A 25,200-nucleotide genomic window follows, 5' to 3' on the forward strand; every position below is an offset into this window, starting at 1 on the left:
GTTAAGAAAACAAGCAGTTGGATTTTTTTTCTTTTTAATGATTAGACTCAGTTGGCCAATACCCTTGTTTGCCAGCTAAGTAATGTTTTGGCTGGCAATCGATGTTTTTTTTAAGAGCAGTGGTTATGTGCTAGTTCATTAAGTGTGAATAATTCTTCCTGTAAAGTTTTTATTTGTCTTAAATCTCTAAACCATGCAGGAAAACAAAATTATATTTGGAACTTTCAAACTTCTCATACAGCACTTAACTAGCCCTCTAGGAAATAATAATTCAAAAGGCACTGACTCCATGATCTCAGCTTATAAGAGCTTCAGTTTAAAAGCCCCAATTCCTCCCAGAATAGTAATTCTATTTAAAAAATAAAAAGCGGGGAAGTCATGGAGACAGCAATAGAAAGAGAAAAGAACTAATCATGAGTCAGGAGATCTAGTTCTAGTTCAGATTTGTTATAAGTAGCTGTTTGGCCTTGGAACGTCTCTTGGCTTCAGTGTATTCATACCTCGTCAGAAAATAACGATGTAGGTTATTTCTAAAGACCCCTTTAGCTCTATAAATCCCATGGTTCTCAACAGGGGCAGAAACTAGAAAGAGGTTGAGGAAACCCAACTATTGCATTTTGGATTAACATTCACACACTAGAACTAATTGAGGAGAACTATGTGTGTCTAAAAGGATGAAAGTCAGTCAGAAGTATAAAAAGAAAGAAGGAAACAAAATGAAGAAGCAAGATCCTAAGAATTCAATTTTCTTTCTTGTGCCTTTGCTCTAATTTTTCAAGAATATCAGGAGAACCCCATGAGACGAAGTACACTTTTTTCCAGGCCATTTTTAACTCTGACATGGTTACCAATGATCATTTGTGAGAGGGTAGAGTTGTCTACTACACTCATTTCAACCTCCCAAATTGGAGAAATCACGAGAATCATCTGTTTTATTAGGTGACTTTCTTATTTATCTCCTTTAACTTGCTACTTTATTATTCAAGGAGCTGAAAACATAGAGCGTTCATATATAATCCCTTTTATAACTCACATATTAAAATGCTGATGTATTGGAGTACTAAGGAACACTGTTGTTCTATGTCTCCATTATTAAGCCAGCTTTCACCATGACCTTTGTGTTACACATAGGAGGCATGCAATATATCTATAACTAAATTCAATGATCTGTATAAAACAGTACCCCTACCCCTATCCTGGCTTTGAGATGTGGAACCATTTTTGAAAGTCAAAATATATGAGAATAAATCCCTTTGATGTATCTCTCCAAAGAAAACTTTTCTGTAATTTCCCCTTATAGAAACCATTTTTGCTTCTCTGGAAAACCATTGTGTTCATGTGCAGTTTTCTTCATTTCATTCTCACCTTTTTCCGGTCTGTGCAATATAGGAGAAGTACAAACATCATAATGGCCCGAGACAGATCACCAGGAAGGTAACGAAGCTTAAGCTTCCGGTCTCCCCACCTTGCACAGAGCCCCTTCCGAGGCGCTAGAAAGGGCCTGAGCAATTGTGTTCTTCTAAGTTGTATTATTGAACCCAATAATTGTTGTAAATGTACCCAACAACTGTATACATTTTATGCCCCACAAAACCTGGATCTATTCCTGATAAGGTCCTAGATGTAATTAAACATTCTTTCCTGTTAGTGGTTCTCAATCTCCCTAATGCCGCGACCCCTTAAAACAGTTCCTCATGATGTGGTGACCCCCCAAACATAAAATTATTTTCGTTGCTACTCTATAACTGTAATTTTGCTACTGTTACGAATCGTAATGTAAATATCTTTTTGTTTTCCGATGGTCTTAGGCGACCCCTGTAAAAGGGTCGTTCAACCCCCAAAGGGGTTGCGACCCACAGATTGAGAACCTCTGTGTTAAGGAGTGATGCTAATCTAGCCATTTGATAGAGCGTCTGAAGATAGTTAGCCCCACACTAGAAGTGTGAAATCATTAAGACGAAATTTGAAAATGATATGGTTCCTCTTATAATGGCAGATCATCCGATGGTGATGTGCAAGCTAATAGAATGTATAAAGCTTCCCTTTGCTTTGTAAAAAATACAGAAACGTGGAATATTTTACCAGAAGTGTAATATTAAATTAATGATTCAAGATAAATTCCACAGACCTAATGCTACCCGTACTTAAAGAGGTTAGGTCTCTTCAATGTTTTTTACTGGATAAGGAAGTCTCGATGTGAAATGTGTGAGTTAACTGTTTGTAATCTAGGAACTGGTGAGTTGGTGGCAAAGAAAGGCCGATCGATCTCCAAGCAGATCCTACCTGGCAATCACTCTTGCAGTTTGACAGATCCACACAGAGGCTGAAAGAATCTATGCAGACTTCAAAAATGCAATGAAAACATAATCATATAGGACTGGGAAAAACAAAAAATCCACCTGGTATTCATTTGCATGTTAATACCCAGACTTTTCTGCCAGCTCACCACTTTTTTCAAAATGCTGAAGGGATTAAAAAAAAAACACAAACAAAAAAACTGGAATAGTTTGGCATAATGGTGGGGGCTGCTGATTCCTTTCTCTGTCCTTGAGCATTTACTGCCAGGAAATCCTGACCAACATGGATTGCCAAGGGGTTCAAGTCACATTGTTGTTAAATTGGGAGAGAAAATTAGCAGGATTTTGTGCCCTATGCTCAACTATCACAGAGTTTCAAAAACAGGAACCTGGAGTTTTATATGAGGGGACAGGGGAAGTCAAGGGGCAGAGTCACAGGGTGATTTATTAGGGCATAGTTCCAGATAAATTGCTTACATGGAGGTGGAAGAATTTCATGCATACATTCTGTGCCAAGAAACCAAATGGTTGAGCAGAAGCTCATCCAGAAGTTGAAGTAGGTAGTTCTAGGTCCAGTCTTTCCATATGTGAAGAGGTGATGATTTTATATCTGTGTAATTTGTACTCATGCATGTGCAGGTAGACTTTTCAGGTATCCATATCCTCAGATTCTCATGGCAAAAGAAAGCTAGGATTTTATTAACATAAATTATAATAACCTGCAAAACTCCTAGAGGACAGAAACCACATTTTCTCATTTTCTAGGTTGTATCAAAGTAAGTTTTTCTCATGACTGGAATCTGACATTCTGGGGAAATAGCACATTATAACTGATGTGACATTCTGTCCACTCTGCCGTTTTCTTTAGTCTCCCATTAAAAATATCAATCCTGAAGTGAGGGGGTGGGGGGAGAGCAAAATGTCCAAAAACATCATAACCACGATTTGCTCCTGATTTACCTGAAGAATTAGAGCCACCAGGCAAACTTACTCTTGGGTCCTCACATCTGTCCTCCTATGTGGTTTGCTAAACAATATAATTGAAGTGAATTTTTTTTGGTTTAAAAAAAAAAAGCATTTCTGGAACAATGCCAATGAATGGTGTTAAATGGTTTAGATTTAATCTAAAACTGCAAGATTACTTTATGTGTAAGTGTGTCTGTTCAAATAATATGCAAGTTTAGAAATCTACCCAACATCTAAGAGTCCTTAGTGTTAGTGTTATTTTCTTCAGTGTAGAACAGACTTAACAGTTTGTGAACAGTTCGGTGAAACCAGTGGGTCTTGAGGCTGGTTACGGCTGCCACTCATTGTACCCACTTCCTCTTGCCAATCAGGAGAGAATTCTCAGCGTCTCTGCTGAAAAGAAATTTGATTTATAGTACATCAGAGACTTCATGTTCAGTGTACACGCATGCATACATGCACTCTCACAAACACACATACACACGCATGCACCATACGGTTTCTGAGAAATGCAACTAAAATATCAAGAGAAGAGATGGAAACCTCCAATTTAATCCACTCCCCTCAACTGAGAAATTTGAGGCCTAGGAAAGATAAATAACTTTCCTAAAGTCACACAGTTAACCACAGAACAAAAGCTAGAACCCAAGTACGTTCAACTCTTATTCCAGAGCTTCCTGGTATACACTTATTTGAAGAGGATTGGGGGTTAAAATTCCTTATGTAATCCAGTATACCCAATGTAGATAAAGTGCTGCCCCTTCTCAACCAAAGTAGCCTCAAGGGTTTTCACAATGACCACAAACCTTTGGTTAGTTCTATGCAAGAAAATGAGAGAGATCATTTCATGACTAATACAACTTGCTTTTGAAAGCAGCCTGTTGCAAACCTGAGTAACTGATGCACATGTTTTATTGATTATTTGACCCTTAAAGACAGATATTTTGAAAAATAAGTTCAAAACTCTGCTTTTATTTTGCCACTTTTTGCAGCACTTACCCACGGCCTTATACATCTGCTCTTTCTGAAACAGATTGCTTCCAGAGCATTAAAAAAGAAATAGACATTTTCTTGGCTCAATATTTCTAATCTGCTTTCAGACTGATTCTTTTATAGTTAAGTATATTTTACATGCACACTGTGTTTCATTTACGATCTCAGTAGATTTAATCTAAAGCTGCAAGATTACTTTATGTTCAAGTGTGTCTGCTCAACCGAGTTGCTGAAATCATTTTTATTGAAAGAAAGCTAAAAACATATTCCATTGAAAGCCAAGATAAATAATAGGTTTCATATCATTTTTTAAAATCAACAACAAACACTCTCCAAACAACAGAAATTAGAACTATTAGCCAGTCATAGGTAAAGTGTTGCAGTACAAATTGAAGGAAAAGAAGACCAAAATTGGTAAAATATGTTTGGTCCCAGAAGACAATTAGAAGAAATAATCAGAAGTTAAGAGTATTTTGTCATTATTAAATGTTGACTTTAAAGATGTTAGTTATTAAAATAAATGTGCATAAAGAAACTGGGATGGTGTTCACAGTGAACTAGAAAACTCCAACTCAGCCACTTTTTCTCTTCTTTATTTGCAGCCATTTGTTATCTATGACATGAATTCCTTAATGATGGGAGAAGATAAAATCAAGTTCAAACACATCACCCCCTTGCAGGAGCAGAGCAAAGAGGTGGCCATCCGCATTTTTCAGGGGTGTCAATTTCGTTCAGTGGAAGCTGTGCAAGAGATCACAGAATATGCCAAAAGTATTCCTGGTTTTGTAAACCTTGACTTGAATGACCAAGTAACTCTCCTAAAATATGGCGTCCATGAGATCATTTACACAATGCTGGCCTCCTTGATGAATAAGGATGGGGTTCTCATATCAGAGGGCCAAGGATTCATGACAAGGGAGTTTCTAAAGAGCCTGAGAAAGCCCTTTGGTGACTTTATGGAACCCAAGTTTGAGTTTGCTGTGAAGTTCAATGCACTGGAATTAGATGACAGTGACTTGGCAATATTTATAGCCGTCATTATTCTCAGCGGAGGTAAGATACATCTTTTTTTATCTTTCATGAAACAGAGTGGGATGGTGGTGAAGTGGCTGAAACATTTTTTACTTTCCTTAGTGTTGGTCTGTGTTCCTTTTCTCCTTATACTTACTATACTTTCCATACAGAAAATGCCAGTGGTATAATGCTATGAGAGTGTCTCTACATGTGTAAAATACCAAGAAAAAATACCATATATTTGTTGTTTGAAAGCTGTGGGTAACCCAGGCTCTTTTCTGTTATCCCTCACAGTATTTTTTCCAATCAAATCAAACATGGAAGACAAATGCCCTCTTCTCCTTTTTCTTTCTCCTCATTTTCTTTTTCCTTGTCTTTTTCCTCTCCTTTCCAGAGGCCAATCTAATATTCATTTCATTTAAGTAATGACATATATAACTTTGCTTAAGATATTGTTCACTTGGGATATAGAAAACACTACTAAGTGTTTCTGGTCAAATTGTACTCCCACCACACCATCAGTAAGATATTTCTTTAAATTGCTTCTCCAACATCAGGAATCAAGGAATACATATCTACTCACCTCTACCTACTCTCTCATGTAGCTTCCTCTGATGGCTTCCCTTAAAGTACCTTTGTGAGATGGTTGGCTGTGATTAAGAATGCACTCTGAACTAGAGAACACACAGCAGAGAAATAAATTGAGTTATTTAGCAGTTCATTGTATTTTTGGCCTTGCAAGTACATGACCTAACTAACCAACTATGAAAGCCAGGTTTTATACTAAATGCTACTTTCATTGGCCTCTCACATGTTTCCAACTTGAGTAGAAGAAAGTTTTACTGTCATGTCGCTCTATAAAAATTGTTTTGAATGACGAATATTCATAACTGATATGCACTTTGGGTGAGCTTTTTCTGTGTCCTTATAGAATATCTCTGTTTGTGAAAACTGATGTGTGGAGGCATAGTATAGTATAGTGGTCTTTTAGATGTAAGCTGTCTGTAACTATATGGGATGTTATAAAGAGCACAGTGATCCACTCTGTAGTCCTTTGTTGTCCAATTACTGGAGAGAGGAATGCTTCTGAAATCAGGTACATAGTGTATTAGTAATACTAATAATAATAGCAAACACTTATTAAATACTTACTGTGTGCCAGGCAATGTTCACTTCATACACATTCGTTTATTTCTCACAACCCAATGAAGGAAGTACCATTTTGCAAACAAGGAGAAACCAAACCATTGAAAGGTTCAATCACTTGCCCAGGGTAACCTGGCTGCAAAAGATGGAGCCAGGATTATAAACACAGGCAGTCTGGCTCCAGCATCTTTACTGATGCTGCCCTTTACATGACTAGGGTGCAAGTAGATAACAATATGGCATAGGTTAACTCTGGAACCTCAAGTCCAGTGTCAAGTTGTAACTCATTTTAAAATGATTTTTTTTGGTGTTATGTTTAATATAACAAAAATATACTATCCGACATGTCTTAATATCTTGACTGAATCTACTTCTTAAACAAATTAACCCTTGATCCTCTCTGATCTGTGATTAATTCAGCAAACAAGAATGAGGTTCCGGATTATTTGAGGTTCACTGGGGAAAAAAGATTAACTTTTGAAAAACCAGATTAGGAAACAAATTAATATTGTTTAATTGGCTAATACTTTAAGGCATATTTTATTTTTAATAAAAAATAGAAATAGAATTATTAATATTTGATATGTTTCTAAGATTTTTTTCTTAAGCATACTATATATACCATGTTTGTATTCCTTTTTCCACTTGATCATTTTTCCATGTCATTACATATTCTTTGTAATTTTTTAATTTTTTAAAACAAAAGTAATACTTAGTCATTTTATAATTCAAAGATTACAGAAAGATGGAAGTGAAAAGTAAAGGTCTCTGTCCTCAGAATAAAATTGGATTAGCAAAGTCATATTTCTTCTACCAAAAAGTTTCTATGCATGTGCTAGCATATATTTATGCTACCATTGTTAATAACTATAAAATATACAACTTTATAAAAGACCATTACTACTAAATTATCTCCCTATTTATGTTTAGGTTGCTTATAATTTATCATAAAAACCTATAGAAAAGAATATAGAAAATTATGGAAAATGTGTTCCAAATTTTGCCATAGTAGACATTCTTATATGTAAATTTCTATTCAAATTTCAGATTATTTTCTTATTCCAAATGACCAAAGTGGAATTTCTGGGTATATGGCTATGAATATTTTTAAGTCTTTCATTGCATCATTGCCAGATTATTTTCCATAAAGTTTGTACCAATTTACATGCCCACAGATACTAAGGGAGGCATTTTAAATAAGCCATTCAAAGATGCTTACTTGCTAACCGGAAAGGTCAAGACAAGAAACAATCATAATTCTGGACTTTTTGAGCCTGAGAAATGTCATTTTATGGGCATGTGAGATAACATTGTGGTTTCATCTAGAAAAATGCCATTACTGTCCATAGTTCTCAAGCTAGATTATTTAAAAATCAGTGATTTGTTAGGCCTTTAAAATTTTCATTAACTGGCTAAAAATAGTTTTGTAAATAGTGTGATTCAATTCAATAGATATTGCAAGCTTTGGCTTTCAATTATGAAAATTAAAAAGGGTGCCATTTTAAATGTAGATGCTATATAAATGAGTTCTTTTAGCCTTACACAGACTGTCTTCACAGTGACCAATTTCCAGATCTCATTGTATCCTCACAACAGGGAAAGAAATCTGAAAGTAGCAACCAGCCATCGATTATTAAAATCTTGTATCTGTGGTTATCATGAGAAGAAAACCCTGCGAATAATTTTAGACCTCTTTAAAAAATAAATAGAATTTACCATTGACTAGTTCTCATATCACAAAAGGCAAATCCTTCCCTAATCAAAGTTTGCTTTTGTAAATGAAGTCTACTTATAGGCAATAGATAAGAATAGATATGAATAAACTGGAACCCATGTTTGTTCAACACAGAGGAATTTGATCCTCTTTACTCAGAGAAGCTGATTGGGTACCAGTCAGAGAAAGAACTGCTCAAGCCCTTCCCAGCCCAAAGACTGGATTCCAGTAAGATCAGAATCCCAGTCATCTATAAATGGTGAGATCAATATCCCAGATTGTGGTTGATTAGAGTATAACATATAATTTCTCAATGAGGTTTTTTTTTTCCTATCAAATATTCCAAAAAAGGAAAACATTCATGTAAGCAAGAGGTTTTGATGCACTCAACAAATTTCTGATCCTATCTGATCTTAACAAGAGTGATTATTTTCTCCTCTGCAGTCTATTCTAAAGTCTATAGATAACTTTAGTGATTTCGTGACAAAAGTACTTTTGACAGAGATCTATTGACCTCATTCTGAGCTAGCCTTACAATCACAGAAGAGCTTCATTCTGGTGAGGGCACTGATCCTAGACTGAAGGAAGAATGGGAAGATGGGCATGATGTAAGAGTCAGGTGGTAAGGAATTCAGGAGTTTAAAGGAGGGACTCAGAGGAGTTTTTGGATGAAAGTATCTGACTTGACTCAACAGGTATTTGCTGAGGAAACTGAAGTTGCTATAGTAAGATCATTGTCACTCAACTGCAACCCTAGAAACTGCTGATACTATGAGATCTGGTACTTAGATTGGCCTGATGCTTAGCATGTCTACTGTTTACTCAGCTCTCAAACCAAGGTTGCTAAGAAAGATGACCCAGTTCTTCTCAAGTGTTTCTCCTCTCTCTCTCTTTCTCTTCTGAGCTTGAGACAAGAATGAGACTAAAAAGAACCAACACTCTAGAACCAGACAAAGGAAAGAAGCACTGTGTCCATTTTAAGAGCATTTCATAGGCATTCTTTCATTAGATTCTGACAATGCTCCTGTATTTTTATTCTCATCTCATAAAAAGAAAAGTGAGGGTCATAGACTTAAGCAGTTTGTCTAAGATCAAACAACTAGTGAGCAGTGGGACTAGGACTGAAACCCAGGTGTCCTGTCACCTCCCAGGGCCCTGTCTGCCACACACCCTGCCCTCTGCCACCTGGCTACTAGATCATGGTCAACTCCCTGACATTTGTATTGGGGGCTGCAACCTGCACTCCCTTCATGGTACTCTCTAAAGTATGGATGGACCCCGTACTCTATACCTTATTCCTTGGTATTCGTCATGAGTAATATCTTCCCTTGATCCCTCTAGTCTTGATCCCACTGGATGGGTGCCGTCAAGAGTAATAAAACTGCCTCCAGCAAAGGCATGTTTGCAACTGGCGCCACAGCATCATGCCAGCCACACCAGCAAACTCCCAAAACCTACCCAGCAACCAAAGCCAAGTGGAAAGCTCAGCAAAGCTGACAAGCTCCGGGTCACTCCATTGGACACTTTGCCCCTTTGAGTGTTTGCTGTTTGGTGAAGAAAAAGCATAGGAGGGTTCCAGCTGGAACTCTGCAACAGGAAAAAGCTCTTTTTGTTAATTCAAAACAGTTTGGAATCCATTACAGTTCTCCCCAAACTTCCAAGATATAGGGGAGGAAATTCACTGGATTTTACAATGTATTTTTCTAGGCAGGTTGCCATCACCATCCTAATGACAGAGAAGCTATAAATATTGATACAATGGCCATAGATGGCAAGTCATCCAGCCTCCTCATTTACCCTCTTGAGTCTGGCTTAGCTATACAAACAACCTATATAGCAGCTCCTTCTTTTTCCAGCAATCCCAGCCACGTTCTTTCTCTGTGAAGCAATTTTGGACAGCGGCTCTTGGAGTGATCATGTGCGTGTCTGCTGTTGAATGGGCAGGTTGAATAGGGGTACAAGAAGGGGGAACTAATCTCATAGCTATACATTTGCAGATCAAGGAACAGTTAATATCCTACGAAATATTGGATAACTGCTAGTCCCATCAAGTCTTTACTTAACCTGGGGCCCCTTTTCTTACCCTTGGTCATGACTACACAGTGTATACATAGGTATAGACAGATTTAGATTCAGACTTTTAAATTTGTTGGAATTAGAGTAGAATCAAAGCATAGCACCTGGCCCAGAATAAGTACTTAAATGCTGTTGAATGAATCATAATCATATATTAATAATAGCTATCATTTATTGAATACTGTGTGCCAGAATAGATGCTAAGCACTTTACATACATTCATAATCTTTGTTTAACCTTTCCTACAGCTCTATTATCCCCATTTACTGATGGAGAAAACAGAAGTTTAGAGAGATTAAGCAACTTGCCTAAGGTCACTGAGCTACTAATTCATGAAGCCAGGGTTCAGACCTGGGTGTCTCTGACCTTAAAACTGATGCACTTAATTACTACTGCCTTTTGTGTATTGAAATGTGGAAGCAACCCAATTAGTTACCTTGGTCTTGGAGTTCTTTGGGAGTTATCCAAAACTACTGATTTCCATATTGCCTCAAAATATTTTTTTAATTTATTACAATTTACTGGGGTGACAATGGTTAGTAAAATTACATAGGTTTCAAGTGTACAATTCTGTAATACATCATCTATATATCACATTGTGTGCTCACCACCAGAGTCAGTTCTCCTTCCATCACCATATATTTGACCCCCTTTACCCTCTTCTACCACCTCCCTCCTCCCTTACACTCTGGTAACCACTAAACTGTTGTCTGTGTCTAAGAGTTTTTGTTTCTTTATTTGTTTGTTTTGTTTCTTTGTTGCTTTCAGTTTTATATCCCACATATCAATGAAGTCATATGGTTCTTGACATTTTCTGTCTGACTTATTTCACTTAGCATAATGATTTCAAGATCTATTCATGTTGTCATAAATGGCACTATTTCATCTTTTCTTATGGCAGAATAGTATTCCATTGTGTATAATTACCACATCTTCTTTATCCAGTCATCTATTGAAGGACACTTTGGTTGTTTCCATGTCTTGGCAACCCTAAATAATGCTGCAGTGAACATTGGAGCACATGTATCTTTACAGATAAATGTTTTCAGATTTTTGGGGTTTATTCGCAAGAGAAGGGTTGCTGGGTCATATGAAAAGATGCTCAACATCATTAATCATCAGAGAAATGCAAATAAAAACCACAATGAGATATCACCTCACACCACTTAAATGGCTATCATCATCAATAAGACAAATGTATTATAACAAGTGTTGGAGAGGCTGTGGAGAAAAAGGAACCCTCATACACTGTTGATAGGAATATAGATTGGTGCAGCCAGTTTGGAAGGCAGTGTGAAGGTTCCTCAAAAAATTAAGAATAGAATTACCATACGACCCAGCCTCAAAATATTTTAATCAAGAATTTCCAGATTATATAGTCCAGATATTACTTACTAACATCCAAAGACCTTCTTGAGACACCATTTTAATCTGACTAACAAAACCCTAGGTTTGAAAATTGCTCTGGGAAGGAACAGGGCTCAGTGATAACACTGAAGACTGGTGGCAGTGTTCTTAAACTTGTGCAGGTAGCATGACCCCTGGAAATAACGTCGCTGTTTACAGAGCCCCCCCCCCCCCCCGCAAAAATTGTTGATAAGATTTAAGGAACTAGGTAAATACATTCACATTTAATCAGATACGATCCTAGACCAGGTGCTAATAGACATAAGTGGTTGCAGAAAAATTTATGAGAGAAATTTTAAATTGTTAAAATTATCATCCAGTTGCTTAATGTCTTCCTGCCCATCGTAAACAAACACTCAAAACAACACTTGCTCAGCTGTAGCAGCACGCCACCTCGCTCCAACTCACAGAACACTAATGCTCCACAGCCCCGGTGTGAGGAGCTCTGGGTTTGGGAGTGTTCCGTCCCTTGCCTCATCCCCAGCCCTTCCTGTTCATGCATAGTCTTCCTATTTTACTGCAGAACTATTTCTACAAGTTAGAATGGACACTAAAGCATTCCTCTGGAACAAAAGACAGCGTGTTCATGCCTGAGTGGGCCTACACTTTTCTTGAGGAAACCCCAGCTTAGGGGGCCTCTGATTCTGCATGGCCCAGGAGCCACTCCCCCCACCCCCACCCCCACCCCCGCATCTTCTTTGTTAGTATCATCCTTACTGGTGAAATGGGAGGAGACAAAACCCAAAATAGTCTTAAAACTTAGGTATTAAAAATACTATGAACCATAGTAGACCAGCTTTCTTCCATTGGCCTATGCAGTGAAATGTTCAGCTACTTTATCCACACAGCTTTTTTGGACAAGACTCAGGCTGGTGCCCAAGTGGTGAAAGTTATTTTTCTGACTCTTCTCATGATCTTGAGAATAAACAAGGACATCTGATTTCTCATATGACTAAGCCTTAAGCAGTACAGTCAAAGAGTGTTATTGGTTCATATCCCCCATCTGGGCCATGATAGTGTCAGAGAGTAATAGCATTCATTTATTAATTTAAAATACTTAATGGGCACCTATACTGTGTCTTCTTCTACCCTTCTACTTTTCCCACCATGCTGCCATGACCAGTGGGAAAACCCTGTCAGGTGGCCAGTATGACTCAATTTCAGTTATCTAGAAATGCCCCATTAGTTCATTCTTTTCAAAACTTTGTGGACTTAGAGGTGAAGTATATTTATAAGCTCTCTACTGGCACCCAAATTCTAAAAACCGGAGAGCTGGGGTGAGGGTATGGGGGATATGGAGAAGATGAAACATACTAGAATCATCTGAGAAACTTAAAAATACACACACGCATGCACACACGCACAAACACATGCACGGGCTCTTGTCGTTTGTAGATTTTAGAAGCATCTTTATCTGTGACTGCTTCAGAAATAAAATCCCCTTCTCACCCCCGGTCCTGGTAGGCTAGAATCATCTTAAGTGAGTGAGCAAACGATTATATTTGACCTTAGAGACAGACAGGGGATTGAAAGCCAAACTGCTGAGTCATTCCTGTCACCACACCGGCAGTCTTGGAAAAGGTTCAGTCAGTCAGTCAGTGGGCCGCTTTTGGAGTACTTCATCATTTTGGGTTCTCACAATGTGTGTTTAAACTCTGGGTGACCCCAGGCAGCCTTCCAGAATGGCACGATTCACCAAGACATTCAGACAGATCTGTAAGTGAGGAAGAATGAAACCAAGGACTGGTTCGAGTCATTCCTAACAGAGAGGCCAGTACAGGTAGTGAAGGAATCATGCACTCGTAGGCAAGGCACCTTTCAAGGGTCTTGCCAGCTTCACAAGGAGGTAAACCAGAAGAGGCAGGATGGGCATTGGAAAGCGTCTGGATCACAGGGACTGCCCTGGATTCAAAAACCCCCACTCCACTACTAACTACTCGTAGATGTGTGACTTCAGGCAATTACTTACCTCCCCTAGCCTTAAATCCCTTATCAGTGTCCTAAGTAAATTAAATAACATCATGTGAAATCTTTGGCATGATGCCTGGGATAGGCTAAGCACACAATAAATGCTAATTTTCCCTTTTCCTTTGTATGATATAATTTGAAGTTGCTCCACTCAATCCTGCCAGTCAGATTGCTTATTTCCACCAATAGTCATTCTTAAAATTCTTATTATCATACAAATACCCCTAGGGAGATATCAACTAATCCCTTTATCAGCTATCACTTTAAGGGGATTAGTTGTGGATTGAGAACAAAACCCCAAGGGAAACAGATACTGGAGAAAGGGAGAGGGGCCTGAAAAGTTGGGAGGAGAACTATAAACCCCATTGCCCTGAAAGAGATAGGGAATAGGAGAAGTATGGTGGGTTTCCACACTCCTTGAACTCTGATTAGGTTTGGAGGGACATTACGTGTTGAGAGGTCATATTTAGAAATTAGAGATCACACCTATATTTTCAGGTTCTTCTCAAGAACAGTGAAAAAGAAGAAAAGAGGAGAGGGTTGCAAAGAACTAATACTTGGCCCCTCTTTATTTTTGGATTGTTGTTGGCTACCTTTGGTTTGCTGTTGGCATTTGTAGGGGTTGAGGAAGTAAGGAAGAGTAGTTGTAGCTGGACTGGGATCAGGAGTGTGTCGATGGGAAAGAAGAGATCATTCTCCTTCATCTTCCTCTGCTTTCTAACTACTGCCCATTTCCAGTCCTGATCAGAGCCAGTGCTGGACATAGGAGCAGAAATCGAACCACATCCCTCGGCTTGGGGGGAAGGACGCCCTGCCCTCCTGGTCCTGAGGGAAGGGAGCAGACTGGATGGCTGAGCTTCAGTTGAGTGACCTCGAGTGACTAGGACAACAAGAGGACCCTAACCCCAGGGTGAAAGGAGATGGGAAAGACACGGATGTCCTTGGGACAGAAATCTCAAGTCCCATTCCCATTCTGAAAGACCTGGAAATAAAACAGCCCGTGCCTAATTCACTAGAGGTACCATTAGACAATGACGAGCTTTGACCACAGCCAAGAGGAAAGCGCTATCCACTTGGTTACTAGATGCCTTTGTGTTCCATGTTGTAGTTTGGGGGGGGGCTTTTTGGAGGTGGTAGTTGAGCGTTCGAGATGAGGGGAGTTGGTGTGGAATTGCTTCTTAATGGGCAGATAAAGGAAAATATTGCCTGGGCTTGGTTTCATGGTGGTCGTTACCCCTCTCCACCATCCTAACCAAATCCTATGTGTTATTGTTGTGAAGAGCGGTTATCATTTGGACAGAGAAAGCATTTATTAAACTATTATACAGGAAAATGTTAGAATGTTAACCCACTTCTTAGTGAAGGACTCTACCAGCAACATGTGCATTGATGGCAGAATATACTTGTTACAGATGACCTTTGTCTGTTTGGGAACGCATTTACAAGATCTCTAAGTTGTGTTGTTCCCTTTCTCTGATAGCAGCAGTCAACTACATGTCTCCTAACATCATCCATTGCTCAGGGTTCTGATTAATTTAGGCTGGCCCTGCTAGGATTCCTAACACCAGAGCCCCAGCAAGGTGCAGCCCAGGAGTGGAAAGGAAAAAATATCGGTGGCGGTGGGGAGAGCAGGAGGGATGCCTGAGAAGAAGGGAGCAATTATAAGAAAACAAATAGCAAAGATGTAAAGAGGACCCAAGAAAATCGGAGAAATGAGAGAAGAAAGGTAAGAAGTGAGAAGAGGCAAATTACATTATATTATTATAAACAGAGACAGATAACTTACTATGTGTCAGACACTACTCTAAGCATTTTCCATCTGTTAACTAATTTAATCCTCTCAACAACACTATGAGTTTGATTGCTGTTATGTCTTCATTTTTTTAAATGAGGAAACTGAGGAACAGAGAGGTTAAGGAACTTGCCCAAGATTACCCAGCAAGTAAGTTTTAAGGTTGGGATTCCAACTGCTTCTCACAAAACCAGTAGTGCTTGCTCTTGGCCACACTTTAGAATCTCCTGGCAGCTTTTAGAAATATTGACAGTCATACCCCAGGACAAGTAAATCAGAATCTCTAAAGAGGGGACCCAGATATGAGTTGGCGTGTTTTTTGTTTGGTTTGGTTTTGTTTTTTAAGATTTTATTGGGGAATTGAGAGAGGGAAACAGTGTTGGGGAATCGGGGAAGGGGAGCAGACAAGTTGCTGTTCTTTGGTTCTTCAGTCTAGTTGTGGAGGACGTCACTTCACTGGCCCATGTTGGTATTATCATTGTGCTCTTCCCAGATGAGGCAGATCGGTCACCGGCCACTGGACAGCCGCTCACACTGGCTGCTAGCAACTCACACTGGCTGCCGGTCACACACAGTAGCTTATGGTAGCCCACTGCAGCAGGGGCTGCAGCCTACGCCGTCCCAGCGACTCACGGCATCCCAGCTCCAGGTAGAGCTGTTGTTCACCATCTTAGCTGTAGAGGGCAGTGTCACTGGCCCTCATGTGGGATCCGAACCGGGTCCCTGCTGCACAGAGCTGGCGTCCCAAGCCAACTCTTAACCAACGCGCCACTCAGCCGGCCATGTGTTGGCATGTTTTTAATCTCCCCAGATGATTTCAATGTGTAACTAAAGTTAAGAATCACTACAATTGGGCCGGCTGAATGGCACGTTGGTTAAGAGTTGGCTTGGGACGCCAGCTCTGTGCAGCAGGGACCCGGTTCGGATCCCACATGAGGGCCAGTGACACTGCCCTCTACAGCTAAGATGGTGAACAACAGCTCAACCTGGAGCTGGGCTGCCGTGAGTCAGCGGCGACGGCATAGTCTGCAGCCCCTGCTGCAGTGGGTTGCCATGGGCTACCGTGTGTGGCTGGCAGCCAGCGTGAGCTGCCAAGGGCCACCGTGAGCGGCCGTCCAGTGGCCAGCGACCCATCTGCCTCACCCAGGAAGAGCGCAATGATACCAACATGAGCCAGTGAAGCGACGTCCTCCACAACTAGACTGAAGAACAAAAGGACAGCAATTTGTCTGTTCCTCTTCCCCGATTCCCCAACACTGTTCCCCTTCCCCAATCCACCAATTTAAAAAAAAAAAAATCACTGCACTTGATCAAGCTCCAGTTTAAATTTAAATATCAGAAAGAAAAACACATGTGAAACTTCCTTACATTATTTTTTCCTAAAGGTAAGATGGTGGGAGGGAATTGCTACAGACCATATCATAATTTCCCAAAGTTAAACTTAGCTGCATTCACAGTTTTGCCTAATGCTCACCATGATTCTGATGGTTAGATCAGAAGAGAGTACCAAAGAATTCCTAATACCATCTCTTCAAGGAAGAAGTGAATTTGGGCACTGGGATTCTTTTGTTGGCTTACGTGCATTCAACTACAAGAATGGGACCTTGCTCAAACCCCCAAACGTGTGTCTGCATCAGGAATTATTTTCTTGCACTCCTGAATTTATGCTCTCACGAATAAAAGCTCAAAAGACGTCCTTTTCTCAACTGTGTATATGCCACCCCACCCTTGCTTACGCTCCTTACCCATCCCTATGGAAATTGCTTTTATTCGAACAAACACAGAAAATAGTTATCTCTTATAAAGTTCCTTTACCTAACTCATTCTCACCATGACCTTAGGAAAGAAATACTATTGTTGTCTTAAAAATTAAGTCAAAACCCAGGAAGATTACATGACTTGTCCAAAGTCACAAGGAAACTAAATAGAGGAGAGTCAGGGCTCAAATCAAGTCTTCAGTTTCCAAATCCGTGGCTCTTTTTAACACACCTGTGAATTTAGGAAGCAGTGGGATGAAGGAGACTGGAGAGGAAGTGTGAAAGGAAGTGACTACCATGGGCCAAATCCCGTAAGGAGCCTTCCCTCCCCTTCAGTTTTCACCTGCACCTGAGGTCTTTCACTCTCTGTGGATCAATTCACAGCTGCCCAGCTATCAGACTGCTTTTTTTTCAGTGCCCTGGGTACAGCCTTTTTCAGATTACTAGTGTCTATCAGAAAGCCAGTAGGGAGAGATTAGAAAAGCCGATACAGCAGCTCCGAGAATAGTGACAAAACCATCCACTTTTGTTTTTCTGCCTCTGCTTCAGGAGACTGTACCGTCACCCTTTAATCCTAACTAAGACGCCTCCTGAGACAGTCTGTGCAAGGGAAATGCCTGGCCCAGGTGGGCAGATCCCAGGAGGATCAAGGGAATTTGAATTGGCTTCAGATAAGCTGAACCAGATCTGGATAAGATGCAATCTTTGTAGATTTGCCCATAATCATCAGTGCTCTCTAATCAATTCCAGCACTGTGTGAACTGGGACCGGAAAGGTTTCTTTCCCAATGCTCTGTAGCCTGGGGAGTGAGGAACCAGTAATTGACTCCAGCTTCCTCGAGGGTTGTGTCCTGGACTATGTGAGTCAACCCACACTTCCCCAAAAGGGCCTTCCTAGGCAGCCTACACAGGCAACGGGGGTCCCTTAACCCTAATCCTATTCTAGACCTCAACTCTAACCCTCAGGAAGACGTGGAGAGAAGATCTCAGGCCTTCTAAGAACAGTATTTTAGCAGGCACTGGGCTGATGGGGAGTAGAAAGGGAAGGGAAGGACCCAGGACAGCCCTAGGTGTTTAGACAGATTTCTGTAGCACATTTGTGGTACCTAGCTCAGCTCAGTAAAGGTCTGAGTGTGAGTACAAGGAAAGTGGAGAGAGAGAGAGGAGAGGGGAGCAGGGAAGGCCTAGTAGCTGATTGGAGGGTAGAGGGTGGGGAGCAACCCTGACAAATGCCCTTTGCCCTTGACCCTGGGGACTGCTTAAGACCAAAGGAAACTTTTTTCCCCCTAAATATAACCCAAGTGTTCTAAGTTTCATGTGTAAGCCTGTTAGTACACTTCTCTAATTAGATTTTGAGTTTATTTACCCAGTTAATTATGTGCATTATATAAAGGGAATTACAAATAAGAATAAGCTTAGAACTTTTAAATTAGGGTCTTAGAGATCATCTATCTAGTCCAATCGTTTTCATTTACAGAGGAGAAAACAGGCCCAGTTTGCTTAACACAGTCACAGAGCTGGTTAGTGAAAGATCTAAAAGTAGAATAGACTGCTTTTTCTATTCTGCACTCCATTTTGCTTTGACTGAAGCTCAGTAAGGAGGACAGTGGGACAGATCTACAGACAATCTAACTTGTCACTGGAGAAAATATAAATTAATGGCCACAAAATCTCAGCCCTTCAGCCAGATTTCATTCATCACATCATCATAACTTGCCAAAAAGGGGTTTGAAAATCCAAACCAGACCCTTCTCCACTCCAAGATGGGCGGGCCAGTTCCATCGTACTGCAGTAAATCTAAGTGTTTCCAGCAACCTTATCAGCTGCGTTTTAGGGTTTGGTTGTTTGAACTGTCATGATAAATGAAATCTCTCAACGTAATCTCTTCAGCAGAGGTTTTGACCCCACTGATGCTGCTCAAGAGGAAGGAGGAAGGAGAAAAGGCTCCCAGGAGCCAGTACCTCCGTGAGCACAGGGTTCCAGGCAGGGTGTGCAGGCCCAGCCCATGGAGGAGCCACATTTAGCACCTGTCTTGACACCAAATGCTGCCAGCTTCCAATGCATGTGCGTTTGTGCTCCCACAGGCCTTTGAAAACTGGATCATTGGTTCAAGGGGAGGATCAGCAATTGTTAAACCCAAGACACCGATCCAGGGTCTGGTTTTCCTTGAAGTGTCAGAGGTGTCCGCTATTGGACAGCAGCTGTAAGAAAGGTGTCACTCCTCCAGGGACATGCTTCTCTAGGCCAGGATGCAATCATTTGTCTCATTCTCTGAGTTTGAGATTTTTGCTGATGGTTCCCAAATTAAATGCTGAAATTTAAAGGAAAGAAAGTATATTATTCCAGTCAATGGGATATCTTAGAGAAGTTGGGGAGGTGGGGGGTGGGGAATCAAACCAAAAGTAAGTTTCCTTTTGTATTTTTCAATCCAGGACTCTTAGCCAGAACAACCTTCTCATTAACTCAGCCAACTGAGTGCTTCCTGTGTTTCCACTTGATCACAGATGATCAAGACATAGTCTCTGCCCTCTGCTACCTCATGGCCTAGTTTGGGAGATAAATGAGAAAATCAGTATTTATAATACAAAATAATGAGAGGTGAACACTGTATAGCATTTGGAGTCAGACAGACTTAGATTCAAATTTCAACTCGGAGGGCCAGCCGAGTGGCTCAGTTGGTTAAGAGCTCGCTCAAGAGTTTGAGCTCTGAGCAACAGCAGTTCGAGTCTAGCCCGAGCTGAGCAGCCGCTGAACTACCAACAGGTAGCAGGATGGCTCAGCTAAAAAAAAAAAAAAAAATTTCAATTCTGCCATTTAAGGGCAAGTGCCAGATCTTGGGCGAGATTTCTCTCCTTCCTCTACATCTTTGTTTTCCTGTCCCTAAAGCACTGACTTCATGGAGTTGTGAAGATTAAATGGTATATTGTGTATAAAGCCCTTACTTAGCACAATCTTTGGAAAATGATAACCAGTCAATAATTGTCAGCTACTATACTAGTTTATAGGGTTTATAGGGTGCTACAAGGTCCTGAGAAAGGGGATTGGAAAAGGGGATAGGAAGGGATACTGTCAGGGAAGATTCCCAGGACATAAGGACACGGGATATATATATATATATATATATATACATATATATATATTTTTTTTAATTGGGGAATTGGGGGAAGGGGAACAGACAAGTTGCTGTCCTTTTGTTCTTCAGTCTAGTTGTGGAGGACGCCACTTCACTGGCCCAAGTTGGCACCATCATTGCGCTCTTCCCAGGCGAGGCAGATCAGTCGCTGGCTTCTGGACGGCCGCTCACGGCGGTTGCTGGCCACTCACGCTGGCTGCTGGCCACACACGGTAGCCCATGGCAACCCACTGCAGCAGGAGTTGCAGCCTACACCATCACCAGCGACTCATGACAGCCCAGCTCCAAGTTGAGCTGTTGTTCAGCATCTTAGCTGTAGAGGGTAGTGTCACTGGCCCTCATATGTGGGATCCGAACCAGGGCCCTCTGGCGTCCCAAGCCAGCTCTTAACCAATGCGCCACTCGGCCGGCCCGACACGGGTTATATTTTGAAGAATAGGTTGAAGTCGGTAAGATAGGTTGAAGGGGAGGTAAGACTGTTTCAGACAGGAGGAACACAACCTACCTAAGCACAGTCATGACAGAACATAGGACGTTTGAGGGACTTGGTATGGAGATAGCTTCATATGGCTGGAACAAAGGGGTGATTACAGAAACTGAGGCCAGAGGATGAAGGATATTAAAAGGTAAGTAAAAACTCGTAACAGTGCTTTACAGTGAAGGGGAGAAGAGCTAAAATTAGAACAAGAGGGAGAATAGCCTTTAAGAGCTAAAATTTGGAATCAATACAGGATATCAAGTGAATGTCCTAAATGTTGTACATAAACCCTTCACCCCTCTGGTGAGCCTTAATGGGAAAACCTTGTATTCTAACCACAATGCAACAAACTTAGAAATTAGGAAATAAAACTTAGAAACTAGAAAACAAAAACAAACACCCAAACTTTCCACTTGGAAATTTTAAAACCCTCTTCTGTATAACCCCTAGGTTAAAAATGAAATCAAAATAGTAAAATAGACTATTTAGAAAAGAGCTATGAGAGTACTACTTAACAAAGCCTATGGAATGAAACCAAAGTGACACTCAGAGGAAATTTTAGAGCTTCAAATGTATCTGTGAAAAAATGAGAAACACTAAAACTACATAAATGAATTAAGCATTCAATTCAAGAAACTAGAAAACAAGAAAAAATAAACCTAAAAACTATTCAGAGAATGAATTAGTTAAAATGAAAACAAAATACCATTTTAAAAAACAGAGTTGATTAGTAAAACCAAAAGCTGTGTTTTTAAAAAAGGGAAAAAAATAGATGAGCTTTTGGCAAATCAGATTTTTAAATGAGGGAATACACAAATAAAAAGCATTCATTCAGTTAAATAAAAATAATACAATTTCAGATTCTAAGAGAATATCATGTAAAACCTTATTCCAATATGGATTAATAAAATTTTACTTATAAGGAGTACAAAGCCTGAAGAGTCTAAAATCTACAGAAGAAAAATTGAAGGTAGTCAAAGATTTTCCACCAGGCTCAGATGCTTCTGCCAATGAATTCCAAGAAACGATCAAGGAACAGATCATTACTACATATAAACAGGGCGGGGGGGGGGGGGACCTTCCCAACTCAATCTATAAGGCTAGCTAGCATTTATTACCAAAACAGGCAAAGGATGGCACAAAAAAGAAAACCCTGGACCAATCAGAGTTACAAATTTTAAAACCCTAAGTATATTATTAGCAAATGAGCACAAGAACACAAGGAAATCTATTAATATAATTCTCTATACTCAATTAAAATAAAACCATGTAGTTATCTCTTCCAGTAGAAAAAATTTAAAAGCCTCTGATGAAATGCAACAGCATTCCTGACTACACAAATTAGAAACTTTTAAAACTCTTAGAAAGCCAGGAGGGAAACATATCCACTATAACATATAGTAAATATTATACTTGTGGTAAACCATTAGAAGCGTTTCCTTCAAGATTAGCAATAAAACAAGAATGCCTCCTACTACTACTATTGTTTAATACCATATTAGCAGTATTAGCTAATGCACTATGGCAAGAAAAAAAATGAGAAGTGTAAATACTGGAAAAGAAGAAATAAATAAAACTGCCATTATCTGCAGATGTAATTGTCTCTCCAAAATAGAAAAAAAAAAATCCAGGATAAAAACTATTTGAATTGACAAGAGTTCAGGACATTGAAATAGATTCAGTATAGTAAAATTAATAATTCTAAACATCAGCAGGGGTATATTAGAAAATATAATGAAAAGAAGTATAGAACATTATAAAGTAAAGAATGAAAGTAAAGTAAAAAAAGTAAAGGATACTATAAAGTACTTAAGGATACATCTAACAAGCTCCGCATGAAGAAAAACATTTAAAAAATGTAGAAGTAATTTAAGCTCACCATTTAAAAATTCAAAGAAGGAAAGAAAGTATAAAGAAGAAAGTGAAAATTACTTGTAACCTCACCACTCAGAAGACACCTCTGTTAAAATCTGGAGAGCCTATCCTTCTAAACTGCAACAGTATTTAAAAACTGTGTCTTGTGTCTTTGAAAATATACATGCTATATTAAGCAAAAAAGGAAGACAAAGCTTGTTTTAAAATCATGTTTAAACCTGTGGTGAAAAAGTAAGTGGAGGTTATAAAACATAGACTCATCAGGAAGGAGCAGAAGTTGAATGTGAGATTTCTGAGTGAGTAGACACATCCTGGCAGAAGAGCCCTCAGTCTGGGGAGGAGACTACCTTGCTACCATGTTATGTCAACCGATCACACAGAGTTGGTGCTGGCTGGGAAAACAATGCCCCTGGAAAGGGCTCTGGTAATCTTGGTTTCATTCCATCTTCCTATTGGCAGTTCTTGCCCGCTATCTCCTTACCCTTCCTTCCAACTTTATTTTAGAACCAAAGCAAAACAACCCAACAAAAAAAGATCGGTGAGTAGTTTGGCTGAATATGCCTCAGACATGGGGCCAGAGAATTTTGTAACTGAACCTCCTGTTCTTCTGCTTCCCCAGACCGCCCAGGTTTGCTGAATGTGAAGCCCATTGAGGACATACAAGACAACTTGCTGCAAGCTTTGGAGCTCCAGCTCAAGCTGAACCACCCAGAGTCCTCTCAGCTCTTTGCCAAGCTGCTCCAGAAAATGACAGACCTCAGACAGATTGTAACAGAACACGTGCAACTATTGCAAGTGATAAAGAAAACAGAGACAGACATGAGTCTTCACCCACTCCTACAGGAAATATACAAGGACTTGTATTAGCAGAGAAGTCCTAATTCACTGACAATGTTTCCCTTCTTCCAGTTGCACTATTATTTTGAGGGAAGATCTGACACCTAAAAAATTTACTGTGAAAAAGCATTTTAAAAAGAAAAGGTTTTAGAATAATAGATCTATTTTATGCATATTGTTTATAAAGATACATTTACAATTTACTTTTAATATTAAAAATTACCACGTTATGAAATTGGTGGTTGTATTTGAAGACCGAGTCTGATGTGTTCCCCACCTCCCACCCCGACCCGGGCTTTTTTTCCTTTTATTGTCTTCTGTCTTCTCATTCTTTCCTTCCTGCTTGCCTGCATGCCTGCCTGCCTGCGTGCCTGGCTTCCTCCCTTCCTTTATTTTTCTTTCTTCTTTTTTTCTTACACATTTAAAAAAAAATGTGAATGGAACTGCTGATCAACTTTCATGCTCAGTAAATCAATTTTTTACTCAATTTACAATTTTTCTGAACCCTCCATCTGCTTTAACAATCACAACTAAGAAGGGAGAGGGAATGTCAGGACCAAAAACTGCTCAGAGCTTGTGTTTCTTAACCTGGATGTGCTGATTGGGGGCATATCCCTAGGTTTACCAAGAACTCAACCTTCTTCCATAACCCCAAGCAAGATTTCCACTCACCAAAAGCAACCTACTAACAGGATACCAAGGCATACGCAAATACCCATGGCAAGTTACGAACTGTTAGAAACTGTGAGTAACACAGAAATGTCTTAAAATTTGGCACCTGCCAAAGAGAACCTACAGTTGAATTCAGGAGAAAAGATTAATCTTTCATAAAAACAGATTACAATGCACAGTATAATCATTGCCAAATGAATGGTTCAGATTCTAAGAACTATTAAGAGTTCAAAGGAAGTGAAGATTAATGAAGATTGGAATAGTGAAGAGTGACTCTAAATTCATTGCAGTGGGCCTCAAAGGATGTGTTGGGTTAGGGATAGGTGGAGAGTAGGAGAGCGAAACAGCAGGAACGAGAAGAAGGAGCCAAACCAAACAAAACATGAATGACAGAAGAACCAAGTTCTGGTTCTAATGTATGTAGAGCAGTTTTGCTAGAATTATTCCTATTGTCGTCCTTGGGACCGCCTTGCCCAGCGATTTCTTACTTTTCTGATCTCAAAGGTTAATTATCCATATTGTTTAGGTAATGCATGCCTCCCCAGCAAGTAGGTTATAGGGTCCCTAAAAGCAGGGTCCTTCTTGGCACAATTACTAGGTTCATTGATTGTAGCCACCAAATTCACTAGCATTGCTTACCATGAACTCTCTGACTTTGAAGAATGCCTTAGAAGCAAGCTATCCTGAGGTCTCTGTTCACCAGGATGATTATTTCCACTGACCTAAATTATTTCCCTGCTGCTTCTCCCTTGGTTTATCTTTCCTTATGGTATTGATACTCAGGAGGACATAACTTGACAGTTGAGGCTTTCCAGCCAAAATATCAGGAAAGACCTTTCCATCCTTTACCCCCAAATAAACAGATCTCCAAAGAGTCAGGTTAAAGAACTGAATCCTGACCCCAGCCCTAAAAATGTAGGTTCCCTAACCCTTTAGGAGAGACAACTTCTGAGCTCAAACCCTTAGAACAACAGAGAAACCACGTCATTGTCAGACTAGCGACTAAAGCCATTGTCTAAGAGACACCAACACGTTCGGAAGAAATGTGACAAATGCAGATCCTCATATGGCTATTT

The 25,200-nt window shown here is 39.9% G+C and overlaps 1 protein-coding gene across 7 annotated transcripts in view; it reads left to right on the plus strand.

Moving 5' to 3' along the window:
- PPARG (peroxisome proliferator activated receptor gamma) overlaps positions 1-23,687 on the plus strand; it is a 124,938-nt gene extending 101,251 nt beyond the window's left edge. For all 7 annotated transcript variants that reach the window (XM_019646063.1, XM_019646058.1, XM_019646059.1 and 4 more), the window contains 2 exons: positions 4,859-5,309; positions 23,235-23,687. In XM_019646063.1, the coding sequence (XP_019501608.1) occupies positions 4,859-5,309; positions 23,235-23,482 (699 nt within the window). In that variant the 3' untranslated portion in view covers positions 23,483-23,687. The remainder of the gene's footprint in view (positions 1-4,858; positions 5,310-23,234) is intronic.
- The last annotated feature ends 1,513 nt before the right edge of the window (positions 23,688-25,200 follow it).

Source organism: Hipposideros armiger, unplaced genomic scaffold, assembly GCF_001890085.2.
Source record: "Hipposideros armiger isolate ML-2016 unplaced genomic scaffold, ASM189008v1 scaffold_96, whole genome shotgun sequence".
Taxonomy (NCBI): domain Eukaryota; kingdom Metazoa; phylum Chordata; class Mammalia; order Chiroptera; family Hipposideridae; genus Hipposideros; species Hipposideros armiger.